Source organism: Macadamia integrifolia, chromosome 7 (assembly GCF_013358625.1).
Source record: "Macadamia integrifolia cultivar HAES 741 chromosome 7, SCU_Mint_v3, whole genome shotgun sequence".
NCBI classification, from domain to species: domain Eukaryota; kingdom Viridiplantae; phylum Streptophyta; class Magnoliopsida; order Proteales; family Proteaceae; genus Macadamia; species Macadamia integrifolia.
The window spans coordinates 31900905-31915348 of NC_056563.1; the positions used below are offsets into that span (position 1 = coordinate 31900905).

The 14444-nt window shown below is 36.5% G+C and overlaps 2 protein-coding genes across 4 annotated transcripts in view; both read left to right on the forward strand.

Moving 5' to 3' along the window:
• The first annotated feature begins 2810 nt into the window (after nt 1-2810).
• On the forward strand, nt 2811-5554 carry LOC122084919 (alpha-farnesene synthase-like). The gene is made up of 5 exons (XM_042653338.1): nt 2811-2815; nt 3658-3879; nt 4022-4160; nt 4267-4515; nt 5064-5554. The coding sequence occupies exons 1-5, from the start codon at nt 2811-2813 to the stop codon at nt 5391-5393; spliced, it is 945 nt and encodes a 314-aa protein (XP_042509272.1). The 3' UTR covers nt 5394-5554.
• A 1402-nt stretch (nt 5555-6956) lies between these two features.
• Nucleotides 6957-14444, forward strand: part of LOC122085034 (phototropin-2-like) — a 36990-nt gene continuing 29502 nt past the window's right edge. Inside the window, exons 1-8 of one of the 3 annotated variants that reach the window (XR_006141992.1) lie at nt 6957-7203; nt 7412-7985; nt 8613-8795; nt 10896-10987; nt 11082-11367; nt 12772-12982; nt 13593-13663; nt 14162-14268. Coding sequence is in view for 2 of the 3 variants with exons in the window: in XM_042653469.1 (XP_042509403.1) it covers nt 7429-7985; nt 8613-8795; nt 10896-10987; nt 11082-11367; nt 12772-12982; nt 13593-13663; nt 14162-14268 (1507 nt within the window). In the remaining variant the exon portion in view is untranslated. The remainder of the gene's footprint in view (nt 7204-7411; nt 7986-8612; nt 8796-10895; nt 10988-11081; nt 11368-12771; nt 12983-13592; nt 13664-14161; nt 14269-14444) is intronic. The other 2 variants (XM_042653469.1, XM_042653470.1) reach the window with 2 other exon arrangements.

A 14444-nucleotide genomic window follows, 5' to 3' on the forward strand; every position in this document is an offset into this window, starting at 1 on the left:
CTCCCATGCAAAACAAAGTTGCACTGATCAGGGTTTTAGATATCGAATCAACTGGAGTAGAATTGGAATCTGGTTGAGACTGATCCCGACTCTCCATCTGGTTCAAGCTTACTCTGTACAGTAAAACCTTAGATGCCTAGAATATATCAATTCTAGAGCTAATCTAGACCAATCCGAATCTGATTCTGCATTTTCTGACCGTAGTACATCATGGCCAACATAGGCACAGGCCTTCACGTGGGTTATTTTTATTTTGGTACGAATCATAACTCTATCATACTCCATTGAGGTCGAGTCCTTGAATGACTCAGTGACCCACATGGATCAGAATAAACCAAAGCAATGAGAACCATTAAACCTTGTTCAGGTGGCCCCAACTCCCCAAGAGTGAACAATACATCATTACTTATGAAGCTGTGGCTCAGGTGTTGCCATGTGTCTGCTGATGTCCATATGATGTAGACAGTACCTCTTCTATAGAAAGGGCATCATTGGTTGGGACGAGTTGCTTCCGTCCCCATCTTTAATGCGTATAGATTGGGAGTGGGACAGTGGAGAATCCGCTCAAGTCGCATCCTTCCATATCTTCAATGTCTTAAGGTTTTCTCTCGAGTCTTTTTACTCGATTGCTTTAAGCTATGTTTCGAAATTGGAAGGCAACAAAAGGGGATAAAAAAGGGTAGAGGGTTCCTTCGACACCTGTTGCTGATTTGGGCTAAGAGTGGGGGTGTGTGGGTTACAAATTTTCATGGAGGGGGGCATAATCTATGTGAGTGATTGTGCAAAAGAATCCGCACACTAGATTTTTTGTCTAGAAATAAGATAAGACCTACGATAAAACATCATATATATATATTTTTTGAGGGCCCATTTGCCATTAGGATGATGTCCCAAAAGAGTGGCCGAGTGGAAAATGTGGAAGGGGTGGGGAGTGGGATCTTAGGAATACATCAATAGCAACGAGTCAACTAGTACTACAAAAGTAAGGGGATGATTCGAACTTGAGAGGACATTTGAACAACTAAGCAACTCAACTATCCACTGTGTTGGGAATTGTCACATTAAGTCACTTCACATTTGTAATGGGGGTGACGGAAAACTTTTCTCGTAAAATAAAATAATAATGATGGTAATGATTAGTTTATGTTACCTTCTCTCTTTTCATTTTCTTCCCCTCCTATTTTCTTGTGTTCCAAACATATCCTTAAAATATGGCATTGATAGTTCTAATGGGAAATATGGTACTGGTAACAAGGTTCTAAAACTCAAAATTGGTCTAGGTTGATATTATTTCGATATCGATTTGAATCAGTCATAATCAAACCATCTCGGACAGATTTACCCCCTTATTTTTTAATAAAAATCAAATTTTATTATGTTTCACCCATAAAACTATTCAGTCAGGCCAATACTATCTTGTCTGATCCGATTTTAAAACCATGATTGATAGTGGGTAATAAGTACCTATCTCTTGATGAATGATGGTTAGCATGATTATTCCATATTAGGTGTTGACGAGACCAAACAAGTTCTTGATTCCGTTTATTTAATTATTTAGTTGTATACATATAATTATTAGTTATACAAAACATGTTGGGGGTTCATGTGAAAGCATTTGGTCCTACATCGGATGTTAATATACCTATATGAAGATTTATAATGATTTTGGCACCCTACAAATGGTAGCTGAGTCAGGGTGTGGTAATTCTGGTGTTAAGAGAAGATTGTTGGGTCTCCACATGAAACTATTCAATCATATATCGGATATGAATAATTGGATGTAAAGATTCATAAGGATTTGAGCACTTTCTCCTTAATGATTAGCTTTTAAAGGTGATTTTATTATTATTATTATTATTATTATTATTATTATTATTATTATTATTATTATTTTAAGGTGAGTTTTACATGAGTCCCAACAAAACACACCTTAGATTTTTTAATTTTTTTTAACAAATTAAAAGATTCTTACAAAGAGCATATGGATAGGATTTGACAAATTTGATGCAAATGCCTATATTAGCGATAAGACCCTTTTATGCTGAGCCTCCTTCCTTCTTAAATCATTGAGCATCCATGACTTGTCAGTTTTTTAAAAATTACATATGCCTAAATTAGCCATAAGACCTTTCATGTTCTTAACCTCCTTCCTTTTTATATCATTAGGCATCTATGTTTGATCAAAATTATCCTGATTACTAAATAAGCCATAAGACCTTTTGTATGCTAAGCCTCCTTTTTAATAATTAGTTATCTATTTCTGATCAAAATTAGTTTGATTATTATGACACTTCAAAAATTTTCACATGCGAAAAAGGTGATGTGAAAGACATATCCATAAATTTGAATTTCAAACTATAATGAAGAAGCACCCAGCCAAGGGCACTCACCAATACATATCTCTATAGATGGATCGAGATATGCCTTTCTATAGAAACTGTAGGTATCGTTGGGATAGAAAACGGATCATACCTCATGACAGTTGGACATGGTCAGTCTGAGCTGAATCCAAAACCTAAACCCATCGGCACAGGATTCACATGACCATGTTCTTTTCCCTAAAACATTGGTAAAATGTTCTTTGAGCTGATGAGGCAAGGTATGCTAGCACCTCCTTGGCTATATCTATCTCCCTCTTAAATGAAATAACTTTGTTACTCTCCTATATATGATACTATTTTGTCCCACCTCATGAGTATGCTCCTCTTGCTTGTTCAGAATAAAACAATAAAATGTCATGACTCCTCATTGAATTATGTATCAAGTTTATCAAGAGTGACAGACGACAAAGGGCCAGGGGGACCACGGTTATGGGGTATTGCATGTCCAAATAAAAGATGCTTGTCCCTATGTCCAAGCTTGGATGTCCTAGACCGAACTTTCTTTACCAAACCCAAACCTAGAAGTCCTACTTTGACGGGCCCTAAAGTCCGTTAGGTGTAAAATCCACTTCTTTCGGGGCAAGACAGGTCCACAGACAGGCTGCACTACCATTTGTTCCACTAGTGACTAGTCCCACACTTCCACTATCAATTGGCAGCAGCTATTTGGTGACAACCATTCCCCTCCAATAGAAACCATGAGCTTATATTTCGAGAGGATCTTATCCATTTTTTTTTCAGGTAAAGATTTTATCCATTTCAATACCCATAATGTATCAACTTTTACCACTTTATAGATATTCATGATAAAGCTTTTCTAGCACTAATGGTTCTAATAATTTTCACCATTGGATGGAGGGTCACACATCAAACTTAATAACCTGTCTCTAATGCCACGTATAGGATTCTTTCCCTTGTTTCTTCAATAATGAATTTATTTTCTCTACAACTTAGTTTGTGATGAAATAACTACAACTTAACCCCAAAGGGTAGCCGAGTTGGGGAGGAACCTTCGTCTCATGAAGCATGTGGCACTGAGTTCAACTCCTCTTACCTCCTTCGGACCACTCACACAGGAGTGTTTGGTATTCTTCACTGCTTTCAGTGAAATTTGAATAGCTCTCATTCAACCCTAGTACGATCTCTCTATGCGGTTGTGGGGTCAACATGGACCCGTGGGACTAATCAGGCCAAAAGATTAGTCCGGTTTTAGGAAAAAAATAAATAAATAAAATACGATCTAATGAAAAGTTTTTCTTTCTCTAATGTGGTGTAGGTGGTGGAAGAAGGAGGGCCTTGCTGAGACCTTGAGCTTTGCAAGGCATCGATTAGTGGAGTGTTTCTTATGGGCAGTGGGAACAGTTTTTGAGCCTCAATATGGTTTTCTTAGAAAATGGCTGACAAAAATCATTAATCTGATTATCCTAATTGATGATGATATTTATGATATTTATGGCTCACTGGATGAACTAGAGCAATTCACCGATGCAGTGGACAGGTTAGCATCATGAATCCTTGAAGTAAATATCACAGCTATCAACCCCAGTAATGAATATAAGGGCTTTCGTAGAGGTCCCAATTAGAAGACTAAATGTTTGTTGAATTATTACTGAATATTTCAAACCATTTTCCTTCTCCAGGTGGGATGACAAGAAAATTGAGCATCTTCCAGACTATATGAAGATATGTTTTCTAGCACTCTATGGAACGACTAATGAAATCTCCAGTGGCGTTCAGAAAGACCCGAATAGAAACATAATTACCCCTCTTAAGAAAGTGGTACGTACATTAGCTCTTTAATTTTTTTTCATTTTCATTTTCCTTTTTCCCCTTCTTGTTCTTGTTTATTCCAAAGCCATTGTTTGATCATCTTGATTGGACTCAGTGGACAGATTTTTGTAAAGCATTATTGGTGGAGGCGAAGTGGTACAATAGTGGATACTCACCCTCTTTAGAAGAGTATCTAGACAATGCATGGATCTCATCCTCAGGGGCCATCCTTCTAGTTCATGTACATTTTGCTCTAACCCAAGTGATGAGTGATGAAGAAGTAGGTTTCCAGGAGACCGATCAGGATCTTGTGTACTATCCATCCATGATCATTCGACTTTGCAATGACTTGGGGACTTCAGCGGTAATTTCTCTTTCTACAAAAGTTCGTGACTAATATTTTCCTTCTCCAGTGGAGTAGGAAGAATTCTCTATTTTTTTTTCTTTCTTTTTATCGCTAACGATGGATATCCAAGCTTTTGGCCTGACTAGTCCCGCGGGCCAATAATGATCCCACAACTGCATGGATCGGGTCATATCGGGGTTGCATGAGAACCATTCAACTTTCACTGAAAGCAGTGAAGAGCACTAAACACCCCATGTGAGTAGCCCAAAATGTACCTATTGGGGTAGGAAGAATTCTCTAACCAATAGTGATGATCATGCATTTGAATAGAGACTAGAACTTGAAAAATGCTGATTTCGATTCTCTATGTTTTACAATCTATTGTCAACAACATGGATATGATTCTTCTGATTTCTCAATCATTGAAAGTATCATCATCTGGTGTGACAAATAAACCAATAATGTCGGATTTTCTATAGGATTGTTTCTCACCTCCTACCCCTAGTGATTTATGAATTATGCATTTTGGATTATATTGGTAATATGAACATGGGGTGTTTTGACAGGCGGAGTTAGAAAGAGGTGATGCTCCATCATCAATCCTATGTTACATGAGAGAAGCAAAAGTTTCTGAGGAGATAGCTCGAGAGCACATAAAAGGCATGATAGTGAACTCATGGAAGAAAATTAATGAAAAATGCATCTCCCACTCATCTCATTTGCCTCCTATGTTTCTTAATTTAACCTACAACATTGCACGAGTGACTCATTTTTTTTACCAATATGAAGATGGCTTCGGGGTTCAAGACCGTGAAACCAGAAACAATGTCCTATCTTTGCTAGTTCAACCTATCGAACTTCATCATCTCAACAAAACTCACTCCATTAAATTATGATTGGTGATGGTTTCATATATCTCCACAAAAAAGGACAAGATCATAAACATGATGATGATGGTGGTGTTTTTGTTTTAATTTTTTAAGTGTAAAAATGTAGTGTCTTTCATGAGATGTATCTTTCTTTTTCTCTTCTTTAATAAAATTTCTGTTCTTTAGCGAAAAAAGTAAAAGTAAATGTATATTTTGTTGTGTTTTAGTCATTGTTCCTCAGTATTTTCAATTATCAATGCAATATAAAGCAGACATATCAATTTTTCATCAAATAAATGAGAAATGATGTGGCTGGTGATCTATAGTATTTCTAAGCCAAACCGAAGGGCTCATCACGAACTTTGTTCTTCGACTATCCAACTTTCAATCAAAATTGACATCTGGATCAAATGTGATGATGTAGAGTTTTGGCCTTTTAGATTGAAACTTTCCACATGACTTAAGGAACATATGTGCAATTTATAAACAAAATATGGATGCCAACTACGATCATGTGAAAGGGCCAAAGTTGCTTAGTCAGAGATTCCTCTCTGGGTGTGCCCAAGAAGAAAAACCACCTTCAACTCTTTTACAGTTTTACCCTCGTGGACAACATCTTTACTGGCGGTTTTTTTTTTTTGGGGGGGGAGCTAAAGATCAGAGACAAGTGATAATGTTAGGTGGCAATGATGTGCACATCATGTGCATGTAAAGGAAGTACTAATGAACTTATGAAACGGTTGTATGATTTAAGTTCAATTGATTAAAAGAAGAAAGTAGCAAAAAAAAAAAATTTTTTTTTTTTTAAGTATATTCACACGGATTTAAAAGAAGAGTAAAAAAATAAAGCATATATAGAACAATAGAACACATATTCTTGAATTGGACAATAAATGGTACGACTAGACAGATGGGTTTGTTCAAACTAACAGACTTGGTCAATTTGATTAAACCTTCAACCAAACATGTACCATTCATTATCTACATCTAAATATGTGTTGGGCTCTAGAGCCTCGTGGTTTAACGAACTCCCTTTATTGAGATGAAAATGAAGGAAATCTCAAACTTAAGGGGTGAAGAGTTGACAAATAAATTTGACTGGATTGTTATTTGCTTTTTCAAAAGTGTTCCTTATAAAAAATATATAAAAAAAGACCTAATTTTTCTTAACCACGGTGAACCCGTTGCCATCAGTGAAAAAATCTTTCACAAAAAAAGAAATGAGGGCAAGAGATGCACGGAAATTGACAATATTAATAAGAGGACCACACTATACATGACCGTGCACACAACCTGACCATGTACACAACGCCAAACATAAAGAATGTTTAGAAAAATGTTGGGTGAAAAAAAATGCAAGAAATTTCCTTGACAGTGGCTTAAGAAAATTTGACTTCTTTTATTTCCTTTTATAAATTGAAAAAAAAAAAAAATCTCATATCACAATGGAAGAAAATAAGATAAAAAGTATGGAGATCAACGGCTCAACGTCGCTCGTATATGTTGACGTGTATCAACTGAGGACCACGACTTGGTTTCATACTTTCTTGGTGACAGTTGAACGTCTATTTAGTCTTAAAAGAACGTTATCTCTCCGCACCTGTTTTCTTTCTTTCTTTCTTTCCCACAAATTTGAAAATTTTAGTTAGTAATCAAATTAAACATCTAACCAAGAGACCAGAAAGCTTCAAGATGATCGAAGGTTCGAAGCCGTCAAGATCTTCTTTTTGAAGAACTTCGTTTTACCTTTACAAAAGGAGCAATTGATTCTGTTCCCTCTGAAGCATTTGTGAATGCAAATGAAGCGAGTAGCATCAAACACTAAACATTGAAATCTGTGAGGATTCATTCACTTTTTGATCTTCTTTTATGTAATACTCGAACAAGATTGTTACTTCTGTCCCAACCATTAACGATTTCTTGTAAGGATTCATTGATTTGAGCAGAATCGATGATTTTTAACTGTGATTCCTGTAGATTTTCATATATATTCCAGTTCAATTGTCTCCAAAAAATATAATTTAAGGGCTTCTCTTATCTATTAGGTAGCCAGGTGAAAGCCATGGATGTTGGAGGCCAAAGTTCAGATCAGGAGCACGAGGGAGAAACAAGGGTTGCCTCTTTCAGGGAAACAGCTCGTAAGTGGATGGCATTTGAAAGAGATGAGATTACAGAGGATGCTGAAGCAGAGACAAAGAGAAGTTCACTGACAGATAATGATTTTTCGGAGTCAAGTGAAGCAAGTAGAACGCCTTTGGATGATCAATCTAATCAGATTCTAACTGGTGCTTCCATGGCTGAAAGAGCTGCAGAATGGGGGTTGGTTGTCAAAACAGAGTTAGGATCAGGCAATCCCAAAGCTGTAGAACTAAGGTTATCTGGAGATAAAAGCAAAAATTCAGCAGAGAGAATCATAGAATATGCAAAGTCATCTGAAGAATTTGGATCTGATTCGGAATTCCCGAGGGTTTCACAAGAGCTTAAGGATGCATTGGCTACACTACAGCAGACATTTGTTGTATCAGATGCCACCAAACCAGACTGTCCTATAGTATATGCAAGTGCTGGGTTTTTCAGCATGACTGGTTATTCTACCAAGGAAATCATTGGAAGGAACTGGTAAGTATTTCTTTATAGCATTTCTAATCGACAGATAACAAGGGATTTCTCTGTGTAATCTATCTGAGGGAGCTTCATGGGAGATTCCATGACAGTTCCCAAAAGCTTATTTGGAGAATATCTCCCAGACCAAACTAAGTTTCACTGCTCAATGATTATGGGTTCTGTGTGGACTTTATGCTCTGTCTTGTGGTAGAAGAATGAGATGGATTTCATAAGCTCACTTCAGTTAGTCCTACCTTCTTCCAAAATTTTCTAAGGAACTGGTAAATATTGCTTTATAGCATTTCTAATTGGTGCAAAGAATCCATTACTTATGTTCAACTTCTCTGTGTAATCTATCTGATGGAGCTTTGTGGGAGATTCCATGACAGGTCCCAAAAGCTTATTTGGAGAAGATCTCCCAGATCAAACTTGGTTTCCACTGCTCAATGATTATGGGTTCTGTGTGGACTTCATGCTTTGTTTTGTGGTAGAAGTATGAGATGGATTTGATGATCTTTTTCCAAGGATGGAAGAATTCCTTGAGCATTACATGACAAGTTGTTAGTTTTAAGAGCAAGTGGATTTTGTATCTCAGTCTGTTACTGTTTGATCAATTTTTAAGCTTTTTCATTTTCCTTGCAGCCGCTTTCTTCAGGGACCTGATACTGATGAAAACGAAGTTGCGAAAATAAGAGAAGTTATTAGAAATGGGAAAAGCTATAGCGGCAGACTCTTGAATTACAAGAAGAATGGCACACCTTTCTGGAATCTTCTCACCATCACACCAATAAAAGACGATACTGGGAAGGTTATCAAATTCATAGGGTAAGCCATTTTGATCAATTCAGTCTTCTGCTATCATTCTGTTCTATTTTACTGACTATAGATAATTATGTCAGGATGTGAATAGAACCCAACCCTTAGAATAACTGGTCTACCTTTCTGAAGTCTTTAATCAATCACTATTCACTACTTGAAGGAATCTTTTGTTGTGAAATATAAAAGCTGGATTTTTCTTTTAGATGTTGATATTTAGTAATTTAGATGATCAGATAATGAACAATGTAGGATCTAGAACACTGTTTTTTTGTTTGTTTGTTTGTTTTTTTCTTTAAACTCATGGTGGAGACAAATCAGCATGGCTAAAGGGATTCTCCCTTCACCTATGGTTAAGACAAAATAAATTCTATATATGCTTAATATATGCAATGCCAATATGCCATCACTATGTATTGAATTTTCTTATTAGTTGACAAAAAAATATTGGATATTTTTCAAAGTACATAATTTCCCTACTATATATAAGCCACTAACCATCATTTATTGTCCTGAAAAATACCCACATATTGTGAGAGCATCTTGGTACATTGCAAAAATTTTTTGGACAGAAATTGCAAGGTGATTATGAATGATAATATAACATATGTATTAAAAGGTAAGGGAATGTCTTTCACCATGCCAACACATACATCAATGAGAGGCTGTACGGAAACATAGCTAAGTTTATGTTGTAAATGGTGGGCTAAACTTGTGTAATATTTCGTGATGACAATAAGTTATCATGCATGGTATAGAAGAGACAAAATCCTTTTATATGTAAGATAAAACATCATTAACGAAACTAACATTTGACTACCTAAAATACCTCTTGGTGGTTTCGGCCAAAGGTTCCATTATGGTACCAAGGTTAATGTAAAAAACATGGATACACCAAATAAAACCTTTGAATGATTTCATTTGTTCAACCTAAAATTTGTATAGAAAAATATTAAAAAATTCATAAATTACAAGGATATTATTTACCACAAGGAGTCCAGTAGCATTTCATATTGGTGTAAATAATATTTTGAAGAAAAACGCTTCTTGATAATGTGTACTTGCACCAAGACATATCGGGTGTAAAAGGATCGCCACGTGATTGAGGGGCGCCAGTCGTCATAATGGGTTAAGAAGTCGAGAGATCGAATCCCCCCACGTGATTGAGCACTATTCCATAACGGTCGGCTGGTTTAGGGTTTTAGTTATTCATTTCATCTGTCCGAACCAATTGGCTCTCGCTCTCTCTCTCTTGGAGTCAAGAGTTTTATCACTCTTTCACTCCCATGCCAACTGCAATCTCTCGGAAGAATCACCTACGATCTCTGTTATTTTTGATTGCCACGGTTTCCTCCTAGTCGTAACACGGGATCGGGGAAAACCATAACCTTATATTTCTTCTCGACCCCTGATGATGGCTAATGGCCGGGAGCGGAGTTTTTCTGAGAACCCACAGATGGGGTTCCGAATAATTACTGGCAGTTCGGAGTTACAGACATATAAACCAGTTTGTCTTCCGAGGCATAGGGTTTCGAATGCACAAATTGCTGATAATGGTGGGCTCCTTCATCCATGTGAGGGAATGGATGAACCCAATTTATGGGTTCTGAGAAACATGACTGGAGAGAAAGACAAATTATGCATTGCGGAGTTCGTACGGTGGCATCCATTGTATTTCTAAGTGCTACAGAGGTATCATTAGATGTTCTGATTTATAGCGATTGGGAAATAGACTCCTTCACATGCCTTCATAGCTTTGCTGTCGTTTGATAACAACCTTACAATGTTCAACAGTTTCCGCGTTGCAAGAACCATATTTCCCTTCTTTTCTGTCACCAATCTAACTCTTATTTTTCTTTTTTGGTAATCTCTGTAACTCTCATTTAGTTCAGAAACTTTGGTGCCTAACTAGTCATTATCTTTTTAGTAAGATGGCTTGTTTTAGAGTTTACCTTGGCTGGTCATGTCTCAATGCATTTCTGCCATTATGATTTGATTTTTTTTTCCTAGTAAGAATTAACCTCGTTAAGTGGATTTTGTTCATATGATAGGCATAATGACTCATTTTTTTCTCCTGGAATGCTAAAAACCCTTGAATTATTACGGCAGGATGCAGGTTGAGGTTAGCAAATACACTGAAGGCCTGAATGACAAGGCTTTGCGACCAAATGGCTTGCCTAAGTCACTGATCCGTTACGATGGTTAGAACACATATCAAATGTAATCTTTTGACAATGACCACATACACTTATCTTTGCCTATAATCTGGATCTTTGATTTGTTATGGCATGTCAGCACGCCAGAAGGAGAAGGCCTTAGGTTCCATCACAGAGGTTGTCCAAACTGTGAAGCACCCACTAGCTCATATTAAAGACACAGATCATGAGAATATTGGCAAGCGTGAGGAGCCAGAGAATTTTAACCTTGATTATTTACTTCCAAAATCTTCAGAAGCTGAGACCCTAGGCACACCTGATGGACAAACTCCTCAAATGGATGCCAGAAGTGACGTGTTTAGAAAGGATTATTGTCAAGATGATGGAAAGAAATCTCGGAAATCAGGGCGCATGTCCTTCTTGGGGTGAGTTATTATTTAAGTTGCTTTTTAATTATGAAGACTGGATAAAATAAATTATGGACAAGAAAGAAATTACAATTCTCTTCCCCTGTTCATTGTATGCCATGTATGATATTTTACCTGTTGCTCTTTTATTTGATTTTCTTTGAAAGTTTGATCAGATAGATCTGCACTATTACTTAAAACTTGTGAGAGAATTTATTGTAAATTTTTGTAGTCTACAGAGAAGGAATTTCTATACCGACTCCCATAATTAACTCTGTTACTTCGAAGCACCTTCTTCATTAGTTTGCTACAAATCAAATTTTCAGAGACCTGATACTTCTACTTATTTTTCAGCCGAAATTTAACCATTCAAGTATGTGAGGAACACATTTTCTTGACTAATTTTTACCAGAATTCAATATCCAGAAAGAAACCAACCAAAGTAAACCTTATCAGACCATGGTGTCATGTCTCAACATGTATCAACCTTATCGGTTCGATCTGTATCTAGATTGACCATGTTGATATGATACAGAACCGACACATGAAAATATTTGTGCACAGAACTATATCATCTGAAATGGACTAACATGGACCTCTACAGACTGATATGGTGCCGTTACACTCGATACATAGACTGTCAAACCTAAGTGAATCCCATCTACTCTCAAAAGCAACTTAGGAGAAGTGATTAAACAAGTAAAAATTTGCATTTGCTAAGAAGATTTGAATCACATAGATTTTTCTTTTTCAAATCCTGTTACTTATATTGCTTCTTATTTCTTATAGGTAGGTTTGATATTTGCACTTGCCAATGAAGATCATGTGTAGACACAGATAATTTGACGTGGGTTGGATATCATTATTTATTGCTAATTTATAGTGTACAATGCTTAAAAAAACTAGTTTTGCATGTGTCATAAGCATATCCATGCGTGTCGAAGCATATCTACCGTCTCTCCAATCTTAAAATCAGCTTTCTGATACGCTCCTTGATACCAATACTTTACACCTTGACTATTAATCTTAATCATATACATTAGAATCATAGTCCACCTAGTCTACAAGCTTGCCGAATTTAAGTTGAAGACCAACTTGCTATTTATAGTATCTCATTGAATTGCTTCCCGCTCTCAGGTTTTTCAAAAGTTTCTGGAATCTTTGTGGACATTTGCAGGCCTCCATTTACTTTCTTCTGGTGCTTCTTGGCATGTGCACTGGCAGGAATTTCATTTGCATCAGTATAGGACGTGTTGAAATTCTTAAGTAGGACAACAAATATTCTAGTAAGCTTTTTTGCATGATAAATAAATATAAACTTATTATGTTAATTATTTATGTGTAAATTTATATTTTAGTTTCTTTATTTTGGCTGCCTTTGTCAAGATGATTTGATGCAAGATGGAAACCCCATCATTTCAGGTTAAAGCGTAGGTCTCTAGGCTTTGCAGAAACTCCTGAGCCCATTATTGAGCCAGAGGTGTTGATGACCAAAGATGTGCAACGAACTGATAGCTGGGATCATGTGGAAAGAGAAAGGGATGTACGCCAAGGAATTGACTTAGCTACAACATTGGAACGCATTGAAAAAAATTTTGTGATTACAGATCCTAGGCTTCCTGATAACCCAATTGTAAGACTTGAGTTTAGAATACATATTTTGGCTGGCTTTTCCCAGATTACTTTATATTTTGACATGCCATTTTGCTGGTCAATGCCAAGTTCTTTAGTTCCATACTTTCTATACAAAATTCAATTATTTTGTAATTATTTTCAAATTTTAATCTTAGTTGCCTTTAGTTTTTTGAAAATTTTATTGAACTTCTCCCATATCATGCCCTTTGGATCAGGGCTACATTCAAGGGTCGGTAGCAGTTTTACCAGAACCTGTATTGGACCTGAGCCATTACTATTCCTATCCATTTCCCTTTGTCCACAAGCATGCAATAATCTGGTGCACCTGTCTTTTTGAAGTTCTACTTGCGCATATGGGTGCAAGATCTGTTTGACCTATAGAAACTAAAATTCTTTTATTTGTCGAAGGATCTATATTATATATCTGCTTTTCATGTGGTCACTTACATGATTACATCCATATGAACTTCACTTTAATTGTTGGATTTTAATGTCTTCATTTATCATGAATTACAATTTTTATTGTGATACATTTGACTTGCATTTGATTCTTGTGTGTTTCCTATTGTTCCCAAAAGACTGGCTCAATCTGGTGCTATGTTTTGCAGATATTTGCATCTGATAGCTTTCTTGAGCTGACAGAATATACTCGGGAAGAAATTTTGGGAAGAAACTGCCGGTATGAGATTTTCCTCAGTTGGCTATTAAGAAAGATTGTCACTGAATGGGATGGGTACATTTTGACCATAAATGTCCATAAATTTTCAAAGTTATTTAACTTTCATGCACACAAATGCTCGGAGAGAGACATATATAAATAAATACATGTTCTTGCGGGCAGATCCATATATGGTATGGAGGAATCGCCATACCCTTGTCATTCCTAAGCACAAAGAAGTTGGGTATCCTTGGTTGAAATTTGACACCTATGTCTCGTAGATGTACCCTGCCATCTATCCTGATGTGATGGATAGGTAGGTATGGGACCTATGGGTTATATCGTGTTAGTTACTATTCCTAGAATCATGCTGGTTTCTGTGAGGCCCTAAATTCACTTTAGTCTGGTTTTCTCAACCAGCATATCAATAGCATTTTATAGTTGTATGCTTTTCGTGTCTTGGGTCTCTTTTTTCTAATAGGACAATATGTTTATTTTTAAGCTTCATTTGTCATCTAGGTTTCTTCAAGGACCTGAAACAGATCAAGGTACTGTCTCCCAAATAAGAGATGCTATACGAGATCAGAGAGAAATTACTGTTCAGTTGATTAACTACACCAAGAGTGGTAAGCAAAGCAATAAATTTTTTATGGTACATCGCCATACAAATCACATTGCACATGTGCATGATTGACAGGTTGATGGGGATATTTTATACTATGAAGTATTTAGAGCCTTAAGTTTTGTCGTTCTTGGTCTTACATATATTCTTTTGATGTGCAATATTCTGTGAAACTTGGAT